Source organism: Manis pentadactyla, chromosome 1, assembly GCF_030020395.1.
Source record: "Manis pentadactyla isolate mManPen7 chromosome 1, mManPen7.hap1, whole genome shotgun sequence".
NCBI lineage: Eukaryota > Metazoa > Chordata > Mammalia > Pholidota > Manidae > Manis > Manis pentadactyla.
In genome coordinates, this window is record NC_080019.1 from 78731741 (window position 1) to 78755937 (window position 24197).

At 35.2% G+C, this 24197-nt stretch overlaps 1 protein-coding gene across 2 annotated transcripts in view; it reads right to left on the bottom strand.

Moving 5' to 3' along the window:
- PLOD2 (procollagen-lysine,2-oxoglutarate 5-dioxygenase 2) overlaps nucleotides 1-24197 on the bottom strand; it is a 90439-nt gene that overhangs the window by 36769 nt on the left and 29473 nt on the right. For both annotated transcript variants that reach the window (XM_036896381.2, XM_036896380.2), the window contains exons 3-7: nucleotides 22268-22404; nucleotides 12043-12206; nucleotides 8955-9067; nucleotides 6931-6994; nucleotides 5493-5590 (exon numbers count right to left, since the gene is read on the bottom strand). In XM_036896381.2, coding sequence (XP_036752276.2) covers nucleotides 5493-5590; nucleotides 6931-6994; nucleotides 8955-9067; nucleotides 12043-12206; nucleotides 22268-22404 — 576 coding nt within the window. The remainder of the gene's footprint in view (nucleotides 1-5492; nucleotides 5591-6930; nucleotides 6995-8954; nucleotides 9068-12042; nucleotides 12207-22267; nucleotides 22405-24197) is intronic.

Below are 24197 nucleotides of genomic sequence, written 5' to 3' on the forward strand. Positions count from 1 at the left end.
TCTTCCAAGTGGTAAAGATACCTCAAGACAAATGCTGGGCATAGAAGCCACAGGGCATAAATATGCAAAGAAGTAAAAAGCTAACTTTTTCAAACAATAAGGCTTCTCTCTCACTTACCAACTTCACATTTCCCTGTATGGCCCCGGAAGATGACTGGTTAGCCAGAGACGGGTAAGATTCCTCAAGGGAGGAACAACCTAAGACAGGCACAGTCGCAGGGGGGTCATCAGGTGAGAAATTGGGGATCAACAGAGGTGAGGCTAAGAACCTCACCCCCCCGTTCTGAGAGAAATCTTCTGCATACGTGGATGTTTTATTGCCCTGGTCTAGCTTGGATTAACACATAGTCTACAGGCACACACCTGATCATCTACATGTGCTCTCTTACAACACTAAACTATGTTTTCTACCTTTATCTTGTATCTACCTACCACTTCAGCATTTTATTAAAAATAATAATAATAAAGAGAGAAATGTGGTATCCACATATAAATCAAGTATAAAAACCAAATGAGTATTCATATTTGAACTGACTGTTTATAGTTCATAATGCATGAGCAAAACCGAAAGTTTCTGTGATGACTGCCCTTGTACTGTTCACTATGTAACTTATTCATTATGTAAGAATTTGTTCTACATGTAAAAACTTGTTTGTTATGCCTCAGAAGATTGGAGACTGACAAAAATTAGGCTTGGGGTGGAATAATGATTGTGCATTGAGCATTGACTCCCCTATACAGAATTTTATTGTCGTTAACAACCATTTGATCAATAAATATGAGAGATGCCCTCACAAAAAAAAAAAAAAAAAAAAAAAAAAAAAAAGGACAGACTTCCAATGGTAAAAGAAATTAGTAACCGGGATGTAATGTATAGCATAAGGAATATAGTCAAGATATTGTAACAGCCTGGTAGGGTGATAGCTGGAACCTAGAATTATGTATATAAATGTTCTACCACTGTGTTGTACACTTGAAACTCATGTAATGTAATACTGTGTGTCAACTACCCTTCAATAAAAAATAATTATTTAAAAAAAAAAAAAAAAAAAACCACAATGAGATATCACCTCACACCAGTAAGGATGGCTACCATCCAAAAGACAAACAGCAACAAATGTTGGCGAGGTTGTGGAGAAAGGGGAACCCTCCTACACTGCTGGTGGGAATGTAAATTAGTTCAACCAATGTGGAAAGCAGTATGGAGGTTCTTCAAAATGCTTAAAATAGAAATAGCATTTGACCCAGGAATTCCACTTCTAGGAATTTACCCTAAGAATGCCGCAGCCCAGTTTGAAAAAGACAGATGCACCCCAATGTTTATCAGAGCACTATTTACAATAGCCAAGAAATTAAAGCAACCTAAATGTCCATCAGTAGATGAATGGATAAAGAAGATGTGGTACATACACACAATGGAATATTATTGAGCCATAAGAAAACAAATCCTACCATTTGCAACAACATGGATGGAGCTAGAGGGTATTATGCTCAGTGAAATAAGCCAGGCGGAGAAAGACAAGTACCAAATGATTTCACTCATCTGTGGAGTATAAGAGCGAAGAAAAACTGAAGGAACAAAACAGCAGCAGAATCACAGAACGGAAGAATGGACTAACAGTTACCAAAGGGAAAGGGACTGGGAAGGATGGGTGGGAAGGGAGGGACAAGGGGGGTGGGGAAGAAAGGGGGCATTTTGATCAGCATGTATAATGTGGGGGGGTACAGGGCAGGCTCTACAACACAGAGAAGACAAGTAGTGATTTTACAGCATCTTACTATGCTGATGGACAGTGACTGTGAAGGGGTATGTGGGGGGGGGCCTGGTGAAGGGGGGAGCCTAGTAAACATAATGTTCTTCATGTAATTGTAGATTAATGATACCAAAATTTTAAAAATAAGTAAATAAATAAACAAGCAAACAAGTAAAATAAAATAAAATAAAATAAAAATAAAATAAAGTAAAAACCTAGGGCATGGAGTCTGAGGGAGATGGGAATTGTCCTTCCTAGCACACAATCCCGTCTCCTCGCCATCTGCCACTTTCCACTAAGACCCCAGTTATGACAGGACTGCTCAGCAGTCTGATGATTGGGTTGTTGAGCCAAAAGGCAGGTCCGGAAATGAGAGGGCTTGGGGACACCTACATCCAGCCGTGCCATTTCATAGACAAGGAGCTGAGGTCCGGACAAAAAAAAAGTCCTTCCACCTTTTATAATGATTAAAAAATAATGTTCTTATCTAAAGAGTAATCTTCTTTCTTTCCCTGTTAGTCTGGACACAGGGAAAATGTGATATATTAATATGCCTCTATTTAACTTTAACATATTATTAAAGTATCAGCATTTTTTGAATGCTTATTTATATAACCTCTTCTCAAATTTTTGTATTATACCAAATATAATTCTCACAACAAAAAACTTACTTCACTTTTTGTTGCCGTATAGAATCATAGGAGGATAGACTACATTAAGAAAATATAATAGGATCATCATAATGCTTGAAATGCCTTTAATTGTGATATTAGCCCAAACTGAGAATGTTTCCTGAAAGCCATAAAATTTCCTAGTACGTACAAGTTTTTCTAAATGATTAAGGATTAGAACTCTTTTCTTATGAGACGTCCTTTAGTCTCCTTGTAAAACTCCAGTCCACAGTATCCTGGGAATTTAGAAGGAACTGGTGATGACACTGAATAATCAAGCCTTCCCCACAATAGCTAAATTCTCAGTACCAAGCTCCCTTTTTAAAGATACTTAAATTTGATTACATTACCAAGGAGAATGAGCACACTATTTACTTACAGATGTCCAGTTATACAAGCCCTTGCCTAACTGGCACCAAGGGTATCAGACAAAGAGCTAAAACAGAAACAGCAAGAGAGGAAGCATGTGTGTGCATGTGTGCACATGCACACATTAACACACACACACACTGTAAAGGGCTTCATAGGCAAAATATGTCCATTTATCTGCCTAGGGATAAGTTATGGTGACCCACAGAAATTTTGTGACTGTTTGCCCTGACAGAAAAAAATCCACCTTACCACTCCCAAGATAATAATACTAGGTCATAACATTGTTTATAGACTCTGACATTCAACTACAATTTATTGAGAAGCTATTATAAGCTATACATGTGCTGGACTCTGGGGAAACAAAAAAATGAGTGAGATAGGTATGACTTCTGCAATTCCTAGGCTAAGGGCCCAGCAAGTTAGAGAAAAACAAAGTAGGTAAATTCCATCCCTGTCCAGCACATGGCATTGCATACTGTGATGGATGAAGTTCCAAATATAATAAAAAAATACAGGAGACCTGAGGAGTAAAGACTAAACCTAAAAGATGACTAGGACTTACTAGGTGAGTAGGGCAAGTGGGAATTAGGGACAGAGGATTCCAGAATGAGAGAAATATGCATACAGAAGACTTGCAGGAAGAAGAAACATGAAACTTCTGCAAAGTTCAAAGTAATTCAGTATGGCAGGAGCCGAGGAGAGAAAGAGGGAAAGAATGATTGAATGTGAAAACGTGTGTGGATATTTGTAGAATCAGGAGTGAGAGAGTAAATGGGATGGTAGACTGGTTACCACTAAACCAGGAGCAAGACTTAAAAAGAGCTTTATAAGACAAGGTGAGGATTTGGAACTTTAGGGCATACACAGGTGAGTAATGTGATCAGGTTTCTGCTTCAACAGAATACTCTAGCTACAGGCTGCAGGTGGAAGATTGCCATTAGCAAGAGGTTACAGGTAGACTCAACTAAGGAAGTTGCTATCAGCACTGAGAAAATTAAATAAATAACCATGCCAGGAGTTATAAAGAATAGTTCTTGGATTAGGAGTGGGAAGCCAGAGCCAAAACAAAATCCAGGTCCTGGTTAATCAGTTGGATGGAAGAGGAAGCAGAACTGGAGGTCTTGAACTCCAGATCTTATACGACACACAAATAAATCTACCTATTTGGTATTTAGACCTGGAGCTCAGAAAAGATACAGGAGCTACAGCAAAAATTTGAAAAGTATCAGCATTAAGAGAGGATTTGCTGACATGAAAATACGGCAAATTACCCAAGAATGTGTATAAATGAGAAAAGGAAAATATCTCAGATAAACAGTGTGGAACATAACTAAAACAGTAAAAGAAGAGGATAAACCCCAACCCCCAAAGACCACCTCCACACACACATAGAGTGCTAGGTTCTTAAAGTATGTATTTAAAAAGAGGCAAAGAGAGACTGAAGAGAAAAACCCAGAAAATTCGTAGACAGACCAGCTGAGAATCACGGAAACAAAGGAGAAGATTATTTCGAGTCCTTCAATTGGGGAGGAAGAGGAATAGCGGTGGCAATGAGTTGTCCCTACTTTATAAAGAGTGTACCTGCAAAGGGGAGGAGAAAAGATAGGCCGACTGGAAGGCAGTGAAGATTGAAGAGGATGCTGTAGTTTGTGTTGGCTCAGTTTCGTTTTCTTTATAGGCTAGGAAAGACTTGAGGGTTCTTTAAAATGCTAATGAGAAGACAACTGAGCTAGGAAAATTGAGACGAGATAAAGAAGAGCACATGGGAAGATGGCTTTCTAGGAGGCTGAGACGAGATGAAAAGCAAAGTTGAAAAATTAACAAGAAGAGAAGGGGAATCTACTGTTCCCCACTGATGGTGGTGGTAGACAAGCTGTCAGTGTGAGCTTTCCCTTGAATTTCTTCCTGTGAATATAGCTTTTCTTGGAATTCAGACTACTCACTCCTCTGAAACAGCAGACCACATCTCTCCAGCTTCTCTTTCTACAGTGCAAGTCTGTTCATCTCTTTTCTAGGTACTTAATAGTAAACCAGGCATCTCAGTATCTCAGAACATTGTTTTAAACATATTCACTATTAAACATGTATGTATATACATAATTCATGTTCCATTTTAATTGGATACCAGACCAGCTTATCTATAAAGTTTGAAGTCAATAATGTTTTCAGCAAACTCAATTATTTGTATTTGAAAAGCATTCAAAATTTCATTAGTCAAATTATGTCTCTGTCAACGATAACCCATAAAGTTTGGTATAAAATTAGCACCAGATGGAACTTTCCATATAGTTACAGCTCAGCCTTAGCAGAATTAACTTAGGAAATGGTGACGCAGGTGAAATAAATAATCCCTTAATGAGCTCAACATTGTCTATTCAGACAGGATACCCTGTGTAAGGGAAATGTGGGCTCTCTCTCTAGTTAGCTATTATTATTAAACACTAAAACTAACTGTCTTACAAAGAGAATGAAAACTGATCATTTTGTTGAGGTGAAATCATCAGTTCGATTAATCGAAATGAAATCAGATAATTATACTGTGTAAAAGATAAAGGCAGTAAATTGTTGGTACCAAAATAAAGCCACAAGGAGGAGGAGACAAAGAGGAAGAAGTGGTGACAGTGACGCCATTCTACATAGTCCCCCACAGTCTATCTCCAGGAAATAAGGAAACAGGGAAGTCACTGTGACTCACCTTGGTGGGTCCATTTCCATTAATTGCTACCGGTAATGTTTCATAAAATACATTTTTAGCTCTGGCTTTGCCATTTTCAAACTTCAAAACAACTTCATCTGGGTTAAAAAGAAAAACAGGTCTTAGTAATTTAAAGTGCGAGTGTGTGTATGTATTGATATACACATGCATATGTATCTATCTATAGATCTTGTTGCTGTAAAATTCCTCAGGTAGTAGCGACTCTATAACATCTTATTACGCTGATGGACAGTGACTGTAATGGGGTATGTGGGGGGGACTTGATAGTGGGGGGAATCTAATAACCACAAGGTTGCTCATGTAATTGTATATTAATGATACCAAAATTTAAAAAATTCCTCAGCATGCTATTCCATGTCTTATGACACTTTCAGAAACATCGCCTACTTCAAATCAGCAGCTACCCAAAATGAAAGGTGGCACTGACACACATACAGGTTCTGAACACCTCACTTACTCCAAGCTGGTGCCAGCAAACTGAGGTGCTAAGCCACTGAGGTATGTGGTGGAAGGAGAGGATCACTGCAGTCCTACGTCTGCCTCTTGAAGTGATGGGATCCTAGATCAATTAAATTATTGTCCTGTTTTATTCATCTATAAAATGGGATCCTTGCCTACCTTTCAAGGTTATTATGATGATAATGACAATATATGCATGGCAAATAGAACACTGCCAGGCACAAACAAGGTTTCTACAACTGGCCATCACTGATAGCATTTCCAGTTCTTAAAAATCGGGCCTAATGCAAATTCCAGGAATATGCAAGACAGATCAGTACAGAATGGTTTTCAAGTTCTTTTCCTTGTATTTCCTGAGCACTCTAAGCTAAATGCTTTCCAGTCTGAGAATCACTTTACTGTATGAACTGCCTTGAAGAATTGCATTAAATTACAATGTATTTTTAATTTTCAAAGTATGAATGTATTAGTGAATTGATATATTTCAATTTTTAATATATTGATTAATCAAATGTATTACTATATTTTCATCAAGATATATGTCTATCTAGGAAAACAAACATGCACACAAACACATACATACATTCCACAGGGGGCACACCTAGTTATCAGTTACCTTTCAGCTAAGTTAAAATACTCTAATACTCCTAAGCAATTCACAATACAAATAACATATACTGAAAATTGGGTAATCAATTTTAAAATATATTTACAGACCCCAGATGGTCCTAAGTTATTAAGGCCAGAAACTTATCTTTTTTGCACTAATCTTGGGAAATAATTTTAACTGAATGTATTTAACTATATCAAGTTTAGCTCAGTCCATTATTTTTTAAAAGTTGCAAAATCTATGTGGTAAACCTTAGTCGTAGCCTCAAAATGGATATAACAAAGGACAGATGATTGAAAATGCAGGTGTTCACTTATATACATGTGCAATCCAATATTGGAGGCATACCTACAGCTCCATTTAAGGTCTGGAAAATTTTGCATTTGTGATCCAATGTGATGTTAATAGCTTCCTAAAAAGAAGAATAGAGATAATATTGAAAAGGACAAGAAAAGCAGCTAACTCATCATGTTTATATAGTTTATTCTTTGGGGGAATTTAAAGATCCTATAAGTAAGCCATTCAGGCAATATATTTAGAAAGACATGGAGACTATAATTTTATTGTTGATTAAATTGGAGGATAAAGGATATGGTAAAGCATTCATGCTGTTCACCAAATATTTCCATTTCTCCACCTTATGACTAATTCTGACCAGTAAATTGTCAGCAAAAATTAAATTATCACCTCCAATGTGGAACATGCAATTACCAGTTTGAGACCCTAAGTGTGATCTTTCTCTCTGGCACATGAATCAGTAAGGCTTGAGATGGCTGCTCCATCAGCTAGGGTCCCCAAGTAATAAATTAAGCAGAAACCCCACTGCTGACCTACAATGGACAGGTAGCAAGACAAAGAAACCTTGGTTGTGTTACACTGTTGGGGTTAGGGCTTGTTACTGCAGCATAACTTTGCCCACTGGACTGCTACAATAAGTCTGTAATTAATCAGTCCAATTATAAAGATTAATCTGCTTTACAAACCTTACAATTCTCAATCTACTAATTTTTCCTTTACACTGCTCTGTCATAATAATATTCCTAAAATTGTCTTTGCAATGCTGTTATGGACTGAATGTTTGTATCCTGTCAAAATTCCTATTGAAGTCCTAATCCCGCATGTGATGGTACTTGGAGATTGGGTCTTTGGGAAACAACTAGGGTTGAACTGAGGTCAGGAGAGTGGGGACCTCATGATGGGATTAGTGCTCTTAAAAGAAGAGATACCAGAGAGTTTGTGTGCATTCTCTCTCTCTGTGTCTTTGTGTGTCTCACGCTCCATGTGACGTGGCTGCTGTCTACAAACCAGGGGAGGGCTCTCTCCAGAACCCAACCAGGCTGGCACCCTGATCTCAGATTTTCAGCCACCAGAACTATGAGAAAATAAATATCTGCTCTTTAAGCAGCCAGTCTATGGTATTTTGTTATGCCAATCAAGCAGACTAAGACACACATGTTAACCAGATAAAATTATATGCTTAGAGAGAAACTTACACAAGAGTTATACAATTAAAAATATTACAAACCCAGCAGTGAACTTCAGAGGAGGATCCTAAAGCAAAGACAGCTAAATAAGATTCAGAGTGCTTTCACAGTAGAGCGATAGCGAGACAGACAAGCATGCTGCATGGGCTAGCACTGAGGCCAAGAGCAGATTTCTCCTCCCAGATGAGAGGCCAAGTCCTCAGGACTTCCACATCAGGCAATCAGTGGACGGTAAAAAACAGATGAAGAAAAATAAACATTTTAAGAAGGAAGTTTCTTAAGTATGAGTGTGTAATGAAAATATCTAGGTGACTTAATAGTTAAGAAACTATGGCTGCAAACTCACTGTAAAATAGAGTTTTAACAAACTTACATTTCCTAATGACAGCACCACAAGTACACAATTTAGTAAATTTTATAACTTTATCAATTATATGAAAGTTAACTTATGAAACATTAACTTACTTTAGGTAAATATACTAAAAATGTTCCGAATTAGAGAACTTTAGTTCTACTTTTCTCCAAAGTTTCATTTAAATCAATCTCAGGAATATTCTCTCTAGGGCCATGGCAAACTGCTATTGTCCCCAATATCCCCCAACTTTTAATGACAGAATTCAGAATGTTAGTAGGATACATGTACTTGAAATAAAGAACAAAATTTCCTTTGCTTATTATGTGCAGCCACATACATATATTCTGGTCAAAGAAAAACATCAGGAAGTATTCTGTGAGACTTCTACAAAGGTCACTTAAACAAAGTTGACACAAATGGACCCTTATTTACTGTTCTGCCAGCTAAATGTCTAGGGTATGGATGCAGTGACCAGAGCTCCAATAACTACCTTGGAAAAGGAGGTTACATTGAAAATGGGAGTTACTGCATACCCTTTTCAGTGGATCAATGTAAATTTTTGTGTAAAATAGCTGATCATCATCATTATCCTGGAGATTCCATTGTTGAACTATACGGTTAATATATGGAGCATAACCAATAAATCCTGCAATATAACAGAGAAAAAATGGAGAATTTATTATTCAAACACCAATTTATTACTCAGCCACTCATGTCTATGTTCATGCCATTGACCATTTGCACAGAGTTGTAAAGACTTCAGGCCTAATCCTTAGGTTGGAATTTCACAGCTCACCATGACAGAAATATAATTATTGAACATCCTTTGTTTTATATATAAACTACAATAGCATGAGGTTTTACTACCAATTCCAAATAAAAGATTTTTGGAGTAAACACATTCCTAAAATTAATTGACACAAGAAGGGGAAACAATGGTTTCCAAGGCTCCTAAGGAAAAAGTGTTACTAAGAAAAAATAGAGTAAGACAGTGGAATTTTCTTTTTGACCTTCTAAAATGCCCTCCTTCAATCCTTTGTAGAGGATTCACTGTTGCTGGGGAATAAAAGCTCTACCACAGTGGTTTTAATGCCTGCGCAGAGAAGCTAATGCAATCAAAGAAATGTTGGATTTGTCATTGACTGCAAACATCCCAAAGAAATTTTATATCTAGAACATTTTGGGATTTTTTCCTTTACTTGAGCTAGTCATTTTTGTACCTGCTAAACCACTTTGTGGCCAGGTTTTGTGTATCACAGCCTGGAGAAAAGAAGTCTAAAATTGGAATGTTCCCCTTGGCCTAAGAGCATAAGCATTAAATTTGCCAGTAACAGTAGTCTATAAAAGACACAGACAACAGGAGGATTTTTCCCTGTTTGAATTTTCAGAAATGCAGCCAAACTGCTATGTTTCATTGACATGCAATATTTCTGAAAAAGGACCAATGTTACTCCTGTGAATTGAAAGGAAACCTAATTATTTATTCTCAGAATTAAAATTTCCTCATAGGAATAAAAGAATTGTAAGAAATAGGTCCAAGAATATTACTGTTACCAAGAGAAAACAGGACAAAATGAAAACATGGCTAAAACAAGAACTGGTGGCTCATTTTTGTTATTTTCACCAAATTAAAAAAAAATGTTAAAACACTGAAAATGAATGCATTTTTAATTCCTATGACCAATCTTCTGTGATGAAAAATATATCCAAGCATGGATGACACATTACCTTTTCCAATGGTTTATATCACCATTTTTCAAAAATTGCTTCCTTACCTTTTTTAAACCTCAGATGTCCTAAAGAAAAGAATTACAGCTATTTTCATAGCATTTTATATGATTTATATTTTTCTATCAAAATGCAATATTATTTCAAATCAATAGTTTCTAATATTCTGAACTTTTCCTCAAAGGGAAACATGCTTAGTATCCATGATAAAGATCTTTTTTTAAACTAAACAAAACTCATGTCCCTTAAATAATTCTCAATATATCATTCATGAAATTACATACACTTTTACTGAAAATATTTAAAATTTCTAGCATCTTTTTAATTATTTTGACTGCAAAAAGGACAAAGACTTTTGATGTCCTTGCATGATCTTTTTCCTACTTATAAACACCTTTTACTTAAGCTTGCTCTCAAAGGCACTCACTTACTAGTTTTTTTTTGCTGTTTCCACAGTACTGTGTGACTGTCTGAAATTTAGATTCCTGAGTATATATGTCACTAACTAGATGAATTTACTTATGATACTTCAGTACACATGTCATGTTTGGAAAAATTAATAAATATAAAACTTACCCCAGAGTTTCATAGTTAAATGGTTTTTTAACTATCTATGACTTAGGTAAGTTAAAAGATAAGCCACGTGTGTTCCTGAGGGCCTGGAAATGTGAGCACTTGACTCAGAGGAGTCAAGAGTGGGCGGCTGTCCAGAGGGGCTTTGTCAGGGCTTGAGCTGTAGACTTAGGAGGGAAAGACTGCTGAGACAATAGGGACAGGAAGACAAAGATGAGTAACCCTATGTTCTGACTTGAATGTGGATGTAAATCCAAAGGAGGTAGATAGATTAGGAGAAAAATAAAATGACCAAATGGTCTCAAAAAACATCAAGTGTAGATGTACCATATAGTGAGAAAAAGTAAGCTGAAAATAGGCAGTACAAACTTAAGGAATTGAAGGTTTCAGAAGCACAATATACATATATGGACTGACAAAGTTCCAAGGTGTAACTATGGGGGAAATGGGTTTCTAAAACAACATGCAGATGAATAGACATGGAAGTGAGGTGTCTTAGAGAAAGTAAATTACTTGCTACAGATTCCACTGCCCTAAGTAGCTGAGAAAGCCTAGAATCCAGACATGCTGCTATCTCACATTTGAACTAGCCCAAATAATATCAGTTATACATATGCAAATCACCCCCTGAAAAAAATCTATTTTCCTAAAGTGGCTTGCAATTTCCACTAAACTTGTTTCTCTAACATATCTCCAATCCTATTTGGTTATGTCCTCTGACCATATGTTTACATTAATCTCAACCTAAGGAGTAATGTGAAGCTGCAATAATGTTCAAGTCAAATTCTATTTTTTGAAGGGTGGGTAGGATAATTTCTTTCTTTAATCCATGGCAACATAGCCAATGTAGCACTGTTAAGTATATCCAGATACTCAGTGTTGAATATTTTCAATTAGTGAACTAAAGAGAAATCACTCATTTACTCTAATGTATTTTAAAATATACATAAAATTAAGTAATGTCTATTTTTAAAGCTATGTGATTGTAGTCTGCACTTTTCCACAAGAAAGGGAACTTACTAAACCCATTATTCTATAGCCAGAAAATTCTCAATGACACCTAACCAGAAGACCTGGATCCATGTGGCTTTTCCTTTAATAACTGTCTTTAGAAGTCACTTAAATGTGGGGAACATGGGAAAATGCTTTGTCAACTATAAAATGCACTCTGGATTTTAAACTGATATAATTTTCCAAAGAAGTAAGAAGATAATGGTTATTTACAACTTCATGTCTAGTTACATATACCAGAGGTTGCTTCATCAATATTTATAATTTACTATGACTTGCATTATACATTTCTGCCAGTATCTTACCCACCTCCTGAATTCAGGTAGCGTTTCCCAAAGTGTACAATGGGATACTTGTCTGCTAGTCTTTTATCGGGCCACAGAATTCCATCTGCTGCAAAGACCACTTTGTGGTTTGACTTTTGAAACTTTTTTAGAACTTCTTCTGGACCACCAGCAAATATGACACTAAAGCTGTTTAATAAGGAAGAAAAGAAGTTTTAAAATACACAAGCAAGTGTATTTAGCAAGGAATTCAGGCACATAAACCAAGACACAGTATCAAAGAAAAGTCAGAATTCAGAATCCAATGCAAGATTAATAGCACCTATTTACAGAGTACATCACACAATTTTCCCTCCTCTTAAACGATATGGATTGTATTCAATTATTAGTGTTTACATTATATATCTTTGACAATGTGTTCAACTACTAAATGTCATCAATGTGAATTTCTATTTGAATCACTATTTACCTGAAATCCTAAAATAAAAGTTTATAGATAAGCACATCTTTTAAAAGCTCAATAAAGTTGAAAAAATAATGTAAAAATTGACACTATAATTTAATGCCTATAGTTTCACTGATTTTTCTGGGGACTTTGTCATAGTTCATCCACATAATCACAATGACTTAACAAAGTACATGAAGTGTCAAGCCTCTACCTAATATGCTTCCACTCTGCAGTGAGTTCTTTAGGCTTGTACAACCACAGTCTTTGCATTTTTTTTTTTTTTACATCAGAGTACCTCTAGGCCAAAGGCTTCCAAGATAATGGCTTAAAGTGGCAAACAATAAGAACAGAACTAATGTTCTTGAATTCAGCACCAGGTCTTTGTAACAGCTAAAACTCCAGATGCACTGCCATGATAGCTGAATGCAGGAGCAAGGAGGCTGGCCCACGAACCTTTCCCAGCCAACTTGCTGTCAAGGAGCTTGTTTATACGCTAGCACAGTATGAATGAATTAGGCAACATTTAATAACTTTCCATATATTAATTATTTTACAAAAATAAAACACATTATTGCTCATCTCTATAAAAGTAAAAACCTAATGAAGTTTTTCAAAATTACTTTAGCAAATGAGTGTAAGTTTATGCTTGTGACAGAGATGCTAACTGACCTGTCACACATTCCCATGCCTGTATTTTAATAACAGAATTCCCCCTTGTTAACTGGGCGAATGGCCATCCTGCTGAAGACTACTCTGAAAATAGATGTGGCCACATGACTCAGTCCATCCAGCAGAATGTGTGTGGACCTGATGTGCTCCTGTAATCTCCAGGTTCCATGTTGTCCTGTTCTTTACAAAGAAAGTTGCCTGCCCTTTGATTCTCCTCTCTCTCTCTCTCTCTCTCTCTCTCTCTCTCTCTCTCTCTCTCTCTCTTTCCTTTTCACGGTTAACCAGACTTTCCAAGTAAAAAGTATTTGACATACACACCCTCGCTATATAGACCACTGCTGAATCTTTGGAAAAAATAAAAACAAAAACATGAGGATTAAAATGTTGCTAATGTGCAACTTAATTTAGCAATTAAGCCTAGCCAATTTCTTAAAAAATAGTAAAAACAGGATTAGAATTAGCAAGAGAGACTATTTATTTTTATCTTAAATTGTCCTAAAGGACTTAAATTTTATCATTTGTTGTCATTTTACTTCCAAAGTGACACTTCAAAATTAAAACATAAATATATATAAAATATAACATATATATGTATATACACATATATACATATACATTTTGGTACTTTGTATTTTTCTTTCAGGATCAATAAGCAAGAAACTATTAATACTATTAGTAACATAATCATAAAGTGACTCAGGTCATACAATTTAAAGTTTGACAGTTGGTTTCTAATTCTAGCTCTGCCACTTGCTATCTGAGTACCCCTTAGACAAGTTAATTACTTATATTCTTTATGCTTCAGTTTCTTTAGTATAAAATGTTTAGTAACTATCTCACCAAGTTATTATAAAACATAAAAAATTAAGAATACATGGTACATTATAGCACCCAATAAAGTTAACAAAATATTAACATTATTATTACTAAAAGAAAGGGACTGGAGTAATGGGAAAGGCAGAAGGAAAATTCACTTTTAAGTTTATACCAATCTCTAGTTTAAAAAATAATTTCATTTTTAGCCAGACACACATACATTTTAAGATAAATTTTAAATCTGAATAAATTTGTTCTAACCTTGAACCAACTTTTCCCTGTCTATTATTTAAGAACTAAATTAATCTGACTTCTCAAAGTTATATATACAAAACTATATGAAATTTCTTTTTCTTATAAATCAATACAACTGATTTCCTCAAATAGCCACTTAACAATTTTACTTCCTAAGATAATTCTCTTTTTTACAGGGGTATTTTCCTCAAGACTACAGTTTGTTAAATGTTTTTAAATTGAAGATTAGAATAGAAGAACAGTTTTATGGGTAAGTGAGCCATGAGAGACAGTGCAAATAAATCAAACTTTCTGAGACAGAGACTGCTATGCACATTGCAGAGTAAACCCACATTGCCTAGAGATGGAAAAAAAAGAGCTTATGTATAATTGGAGACCTGGACCAAACTGATTCAGAAATTTTGTAGGTAGCATCATATATTCAAAGTTATAAATGCACATTTGGAAAATGTTTTTGCAATCCTAGTGAAGGTAATAGCATTTACACTGTGTATTTCAAGCTTAACAGAAGTCAATAGCTTCAAAAGGAGGAGATGGAGCAACTTCTACTTTTTATAATTTGGTTATTTTGCAAGCATACATTAACTACCTTTATAAAAAAAAGCAATTATTTTAAAGTAAAATGTAATGGCAAAAACTATCTTCACATAATTCAAATGAGGATTTGACTTTGAAAAGAAATTTAAGGTACTGAAGATTTCCTATTTTATTCTAGTGGCATTGTTATTTCTGTGGAACCAATTTAATATTTTTCAAAGGTCAAGAAAGTTTTTCTACTTAAAATTACTTTGGCCACACCAACACAAGTAGTCAGGCTTTTTAAAAAATTCACAAGGGTCATAAAATAATTCTCATAGGAATTTGGTCTATTTAAATATGAAGAATAGAATAAAACTTTCCACAGTTAACTGTGGTAAATATTCCTGGGTCCTGCAAAAACTGTAAGGTTCCACATTCTGTGGTTATGTGAATTATGTGAGTCCTCCACCAGATATGTCAGTATTCGATCTCTGACAGGTCATTGAAACTTTTATGAGTATTTGTCGTCTGTATTCCCTGTTTCTGTGGCACCATCAACCAGTCACCCAAGCTAAAAATCTTTCATTCAGCCTTGTCCCCTCCCTTTCTATGCGCCCTCTCATCACATCTCTCGCCAAATCCTATTGATTTCATCTGCTTAATCTATTTAGCATTCAAATCCTCCCGACTCCCACCAGAAAACACTGGCCCAAATTAATTAAAAAACCCTACAAGCTTCCTTCCACATTATCCATCACCTTCCCACTTCTAGTAAGAACTGTCTGACAAACTCTCCTGAAAACCATTCTGTGCTAGTCCCTTGTCTGGATCAGTGGGGTTCTCAACTGTGATCTAAAATGGGATTCAACAGATTTACTCTCTAGCCTTTTACAGAAAATACTTTAGGCTTTGAGAGCAATATGGTCTCTTTCACAACACTCAATTCTGCCACTGTGGTGCAAAAGCATAGGCAATAAGTAAACAAATGAGCAGAGTGTTTCAGTCTAAATGCATCAGCCTCACATTAATAACTTTCCATTAAATAACCTGTTCTGAAACCAAACTGAATTATTTGATCTGTCATCCACATCTTTACTCATGATTTTTCATCTGCTTAACACATCTTTTCCCAATCAGGTCTCAAGAATTTGCCTTCAAGACCCATTTCAAATGCCACCTCTTCTACAAACCTCTGCTTGATCAGCATAAATGGGAAAGATTGTTTCCTTCCTCTTAACTCCCACAGCTTTTCTCATCTTTCACCAAACGTTTTATTTTCTGCTATTCATGCTGGGAGCACCTATCTTATGCTCGACTGCATGTTCTTCCTTCATATGCAAGATTCATGTCTTTATTCACCTGTGTATATTTCCCTAGCTTTGTATTTTGAAGATAATAAATACTTGTTGAACAAATGAATGAGTAAATGAATGAATGAATCATCCCAAGTCTTAAGAATCAAAAGCTCCTGGGGAGCCAGAAAAGAAAGCCACAGAAATGTTCCCTAATCTTAGTTATTCGTTCCTCCCTAACTCAACACTTTCTTCACCAACACTGATATAAGCTTAAGCCCAATGTTAAAATCATCCAAACTGTTAGCAGCTAGTGTTTAAAAGCTTAAAGACTAATGCCATGGAACCACATAAGCAGCAACACACCTGATTTTTTTATCCTTAATCATGCCTTCATCTTAAATAGAAATCTATATTTCCATAGATAATACTACAAACTAATACTATGGAAACACCCCTGTCCCCCCAAAAAAAAACACCAGTTGAAAATGTCCACCCAGTTGAATTTGCAGAATAAAATCAGAGAGGAAATGATTAAATTTATGTAGAAATTATAGAGGAAAGGGAAAAGAATTGGCTCATATAAAATGGGTACTAATTTAAAAACTAAACATTACTGAGATGTATGTAATTCTGTTTCCAGAATATAGAATTCTTACTGAGGCTGGGTAGAGGCATCAGTGAGGATATGGCTGAGCTGCAGGGTCACTTTCTCCAGACTGCTTTCTGAGAATGGGGTACACTGGAGTAACACCTAGCAGAGACAGCAGCCAACGAGAGAATGGTGGTAAGACGTGAAACTGCTCTAGCCGCTAGGTATGTGTGGGGCCGTGAGGCAAACCACTTGTTTTTAAGTCTATTTGTAAAATAAGGTTAACAGATGGTTAATTAAATGAAAATCGCCCTCTAGTTTTAAGTGATAGTTAAGTTTTACCTCTGTAACATTGGAACTTTCATATCTGACACATATTTAGTGCACAATCAGTATTCACTGAATCAGTGAAGAAATTTTAAAAAACTATTTTTAAATCTCCAGCATTTACTATTACATAGCTACAACAGTCAGATACAACATATATAGAGCTACGGACAGAAAGATGTATAAAGAGGGTGAGATTCTGTCCCAGTCAGCCCCCTGATCCAACTACAGGAGCTAGTACCATATTTTGCACATAACATATGCTTAAACATGTTTACCTGAACAAAATTCAAGGTGTAGACAATATGGTTTGTGAAAAACATATAATACATATGTGTGTATACATATTTATACACACACACATAAAATAGACAAATCCATATGAAGAGTACCGTGGTATGGATTTAATGCTGAATGCTTTTGTGTACAATTTGTTTCTTCCTCATTCCCACATACCCACAAATACACTCAGCAGATATTAACAAAAACATTTGAAAAATTTGAAAAAAAAGTCACTTATCTGATGCTTAATTCCTAAACGTATTTCGTAATATCTGGGTGAGCCAGAAGGCAATGCAATATATCTAAATGACAGCTAATGATTTCAATCCTTCCTTCGAAGAAAAAGGAAAAAAGAAAAACATACTAAAGAAACTGAGAACACTCTGATGTGTTTTGGCTTTCCTTCATGCTATAGTAATGAAATGTTGTCCACTGCTAATGAGTAGGCTCTTTGTGTCTGCACGTTTAAACTGTCTTCACTGCCAGGAAGGAGGAGTCCATCCAACAAATCTGCCATAGTTAGTTAAAATTATAGCCATCATACTTGAAGAGCTTGCATTCAGGAACTTTTTACTCTGTCTTCTGTACAAACTGTGTGACAATATAAAATATCAGCATACTGAGTATGAACTTGAATTATGCGAGGGATAAAATATGTATTTCAAAGAAAACAAAAGGATAGGATATGATCACCTACAGAATTAATACACATAAATTATATTTCCTATCACAATAACAACAAAACCAAAAATATTTCCACAGCAAAATCATCCAATAAAACATAATCTCACAATTTTCTAAAAGTAAGTGATTCTAAAGAGACTATTCCAACATTCAAGTTTTTCTGAAAATAACCACTTTTCTTTCATTTTAGGTTTGTTCAGCTTTGTTTCCAGCATTAGTATGAGAGTTCCTTGAGGGTAGATTTCTGTTCATCTCTTCCTATATAGTTAAGTTCAAAGCCTGGATCACAGTTTGTGCTTAAGATATGTATACTAAATGCAAAGTGAAAAATCTGCTCTCTGATCTCACTTTTGCAGTAAAATAAATTTAATTAGAAGCCAACAGAAACAAACACTGGCTGACACATGAAAGTCAGAAGCAACAGTGTCATTTTCATGGTTTTTATTCAAAATTCAAATTTTTTAATTAATTTCAATTTTTGAGATTTAGAAAATGTGGATTCTCTTCTACCTTTATAAATCATTTTATTTCTCCAAATGAATGCAGATAAAATAATCTTTAAAAGTAGTTTCAAAGTATCCGTTATATTTCTCCCTCTTGCAAGATCTGTTTTTCCCCCTTTTAATGTAATTTATTGTTATCTAATATTTCTTGATTCCTTGTTATTTAGCCCAATAATTTATAAACCAGTAGCCCCCAGCTTGAATTTCTGGAAATACAATTATAGTTCAACATAATAAGTAAATAGAAGCTAGCAATATACATTAAAAATGATAGGCATATACCCTAACAGCAAAGATCAGTGTGATTAAGACATTCCTCACTTCTCAATTAGTGTTCCTTTATCTTGGATCAGTCTCCCAGACCACAGCTAGAAAACTATTATAATAATGGATTTACTTTATATTCATTTTAATTCTATATCAACTTTTGGACTGTAACAATGACTAAGTCCAGTCTAGTGTTTTAACTTCAGTCTTTCTTACTACTGTCATTAGCAAAAGCCTATAAATTGCAAAATCGATTCCTTTATCTTACCTCAAAGTCATACTGTTAATATCTTTAAACAAATACATTAATGAACTGAGGAGTTTCTGTACACCAAAATGCTTGGGTAAATACTTTCCTAGAGGAAATACTCCTTTGGTAGCCCAATAGCCACCAGCAAATAGGTCTTTCAAATATTTCATATACTGGGAGTCTTTCAAAATGGAGCACATGTGCATTCTGACTACTGGCACTAGCTATATTCAATACCACCAAAAAATATAAATTTCTGCTCAGTCAGTCCAAATTCAAAGTCAAATAATAGCATAGACTTTATTACCAATTACTTTTCTCCTAGAGAATTTTCTTCAGTCTAAAAGAAAAAGAATAAACAACCAAAGTTTCATTAGACATTTATCTTATACCCAAAAATACTCTACCACATGGTTAAGCTAGGGTCTGGACTCTGCTGGCTGTTATCTTACTATATCCAGCACATAACAAGTTTGTGGGGATTTTCACTATGTACCTAATTTACTTAGACAAACATCTTTTGTTACATATTGGTCTGAATATCATTTTTTTAAAAACTGGTCATACTATATAATAATAATTTGTTCTGTCTGTATACAATATAACTGGAGTAACAGAAATACATCCTCTACAATGTAATTCTAGAAGTAATGTAAAGTACCTTATTATACAACTCAAAATGCTCCATCACCTTGAGTAAGGTGAATTATAAAATCATTATATAATAATTTTTTTCCCCATAAGGGACTCTGCAGCTACCAAATTTCAATATTTGTCCCCAAAATCTTTATGAGACTATTCAAAAGAACTCATAGCATTTGGTCCATTAAGATTATCAAATTCATTTTATTTATTGGTAGTTGCCCTAATGAAGGCAAAACTGTCAGCTTTACAAATCATCTTAAGTGCAATAAAACACACACACATACACACCCTGCCATATGAAATAACTTGAAAAAAAGTTCACGGACTTTTTCCTATGAAGACTTCAGTTTCCATTTTAAGAACCCAAACCCTTGACAAATATTTAATTTTATATAAATTAAACATGATAAACCTTACCCTCAGAGTATATAAACATCTAGTCTCTAATTTTAAACATTCATGCAAAAGTCAGTTTAGAATACATATTCCCATGGAAGCAATGTTACAAAATTATTTCCAAATTAACTTATAAAAGATCATTTTGTGACACTAGCAGTGTTCTAAAATTGAGTGGTAATGATAATTGCCCAACTGTGCAATTCACTAAAATTACTGAATTTTACACTTAAAAGGACTATTATGTCATGGTATGTAAATTATTCCTCAATAAAGCTGTCTTTTTAAAAAGCCCATCTAAATTAAGTATATAAATTTGTGTATTTTTTTCATATAGTAGAGACATATATTTCCATAAAACTATTAAGTTGAAACTGTTCTTTAAAAATCACTTAAGAAATATTAATTTGTTTATTAAAATCAATATAATCAATATATTTTGAATTCTAGCTTTGACTAGAGGTGAGCTTAATTAGAAGATTAGCAGAATGGTATCCCATTTTAAATAATTTATCAACAGCCTAATTCATTTCTCCCAGACCTTAGGTTACCCACAATTTTCAACTGTATTGATGACTCTGTATACAGTACATTTTTTAAAGAGTGCTGTTTTAAAAAAATTAATAACAGGAGAAACAAGTTCCAAAGTGGCACCAGCTGCACATCCCTCTTTTCCTTGGCTACATTCTCATCATCTCCAGATACTTCCAGGAGGATGCTCATGGTGGGTGACAGAGAATGTTAATGATTCTTCTTAACAGTGGCTTGGCTGAGTGGGGCCTCCATCCTTTCACTTAGCTGGCTGTACTCACAGTAGAAGTTGTCAGAAATGTGTCTGTTTAGTTCACTAATACATCCCACACTAACAGTACCTGGCAGTGCATCTTCCATTAAAATTTTGTTCTTTTTTTATCAAGCTGTCTTAAAGCGCTACCTAAATAAACAAATACAACCTCAAGCAGGCTTCAGATACCTCAAAGTGTCCCTTTTCTTATTAGAAATAAATTGACCCCTTATTAAACCAGTTTCCCTTAATGCTAACTCTCAGATGGTGGAAAGAGAGGAAATGGAATAGGAGGGTGAAGGCAGAGAAAAAGGAGCTCTTCCTAAAATGCAAAAGGAGGCTTAGGAAACTAAAACCACTACTGGCTCACGTATAGTAACAGTAACTTTTACAAGGAGAATTTTCCTTAAAGTCAAAATCAAAATGTACAAGCAGCAAGTTCAAGTTGACTAAAATGGTTATTTGAAATCCATGCTAATTTTAAACCAAAACAAATTCAACATTTAAACCAAATAGTTATAATGAGCTTCTTACTCTTTTTCCAAGGGTAGAAATGTATATATAATAAGATTCTATAGAAAAACTCTCCAGTATACATGCTAACAGCAAATATACTACATCTTATGTTGCAGAAATAGGTAACTATAAGCAGAACTTCATTTCTTTCCTAGAAGACATTAGGGAAGTTCTAAAGATGCAAGTATATGGACTCTTCCAAAACTTTTAAATGTTGATGGCACTAGGACTTCATTGTGTCTATTTTTATTTTGAAACTTAATCCTTTCCTATTTGCTCATTTGCATAAAAAGCATTTCTCTTACTTTCACCTGCAACAATTTATGATTTTGGATTTTCAAACTGAAGGAAAGATATAGTGAAATTTCCCTGAGGTAGAGGGAAAATGCAAGGGAATTAAGGTGAACAATTAATGACTAAAAAATAAAAATAAAAAAGAAGGTAGAGAAAGTGGAAAACAGAAAGTGGCACCCACTAATAACTCATGACACCCTGACATCATTAAAAACATGTTAGGAGAAGGTAGAGAAAGACAGTGGACACTTCAAATTAACTAGAAGGGAAGTAAAACAATACAGACAAAAAAATTACATATTAGAAAGCATTTTTTTTTTCTTAGCAAACATAGGCTTTCTTATTTTTCACTTCTAACTTTTCATGATGTACTTAACCCCAGTTGACCAGAATCCACTGAGTTACTCTCTTCAATAAAAAAGCTCACCATGATCTTTACTCTATCTCAAGTCATGACTGAGACATAAATTTTACAAAAAAATGTTAGTTCATTCCTTGTTTTTTCATTGGTGTTTATGGTAACTCAACAAATTTGATCATATTACATAACTATGCCAGACTGTGGCTTTATAATTCTAAGTAAATCTACTTTTTAAAACAATAATCCCTTATGAATAAAATAATGTAATATTTAATCTACAAATATGAATTTAAATTTACTAAAAAAATAATTTAATATAGACTTAAAAATCCACAGTTCATTTCTCTTACCATTCAGTAAATAAAACAACCAAATCCTCTTGATTGGCATAATGTTCCATGACTTCTTTCATTAATCTCACTTTTTGGCCCCCTCCAATACTATTAAATCTATCACCACCTTTCCATTCTTCTCCTCGTCCAAGGACCTATAAATGAAATTAACATTTCATTCCTGAGCAAAACTCCAATTATGATAGTATCATAAAAACTGGGAGTCATCAGCAACTTGTATGGTATTACACAGTAACCACTGCTTAAACATTTCACTAAATCATGATGCTAGACAGAAAATAACGATGCCTAGGTCAGGTCATAATTCTTCAGTGTTATTCACCCATTAAATGCCATTTCCACATTTACCATTTCAAAAGTAGAGTCTAATTCAAAGAGGCTGGGAGCTGGGGGGCCCACAAAAAGTATCTCTCATAACTTATTTCTATTTGTTCAGACTAAAATGAAAAAGAAAATGAAGACACCTTCCATAACACTTCAATCTGGCAGGAAATCTGCATGCCGAACAATGAAAGCCCCTGATGCTCAGTGACTCCTGGACACAGGGCCCTTGAGCCATCTTCCTACTGAGCCAAATGGTTTGTTCAGCTATACACAGAAGGCAGCATGCCAAATGTCACCATCTTCACCTTTAAAATCTTAAACTTACATTACTCTCAAAAGATTAAAAGTAATTTATCATTGCAAGAAATTGCCTGAGCACAATTCTTCAGAGCTACCCTTGTAGCCATTCCCATCGCTGTTTTCCTTAGCCTCAGCAGCTGCCTCCTGACTTGGAAGTGCATGGTTACACTCCTGGCCTGGAGGAGGGAAGTGTATGTCCCCCTCCACCACATACAACTTGTATCTTAATTTCATCAAAACAAAGGCTCAAGTTCCAAGATAATGATCTACTAGGAGATTTATGAAATCAAATGGGAATGAAATTAAAAATAAATACAGAAAACAGTGGATAAAATAAATTTAGAGAACAAACATTATTAGTTCCAACTTTACTAAACACTGAGCCAAATATAAACCTGGCTGGCAAAGTCCACAGGGCTCCCACCCTCAGATCCTAAGTTCACTTCATCAATACCTGTACTGAAGGTTGGGGGACAAATGCTGGCCAAGAAAACGCAAAGTGATATGGATCTGGATTCATACTGGGTCTCGTCTAATAGAAGTATTAGGTCTTGTCTTAAAAAAATGACTTCCTCTGGCCCTGAGAGTTGTCACCCTACTGTTCTGTTCCATAATCCTTCTGCACTTGTCCAATACTGCAGTAATTCTAAGCCCAGCCTCATTGAGAGCATACTCTGTGCAGTGCATTATGTTAAGCTCTGCTCTCTATTTTCTTTCTACTGCATCAGTGTATCAAACTTTAGCCTGCATCAAAATCACATGGAAGGCTTGCTAAAACACAGACTGATGGATCCTACTCCCAGAGTTTGTGATTCAGTAGGTCTGATGTGGGACCTGAGAATCTTCATTTCTAACTATTTCCCAGAAAATGCTGATGCTAGTGGTTTGAGGTCTACACTTTAAGAACTACTACATCTCATAATGGGAAGACAACAGAAGAATTAAAAACTCCCGTCAGTCAAAAGGGGGCTGCGGTCTAAGATTTGACACTTGACAGCTACATACCCCAAGCCAAGTTTTCCTCACTCAAAAACAAAGAAGTATCTACCTTACCTGGTTTATGTAATCAATCAATAGCATACCATATATAAAGTCCCTAACACAGTACTTCACACATAAGAAACATTCCACACTCTCCCTAGTCTGAAACCCTAAAGATTACCGTCATTGGATTTCAGATTATTTTACCTTGATTTTTCTGTTATTTCTAGGGTGCTTCCTATCAACCACTATATTTCTCCTCTAGCCTAACAAACTTCTAGCACATTTTTCATTTATCTTGTACTAAACATCTAGTTGCTAG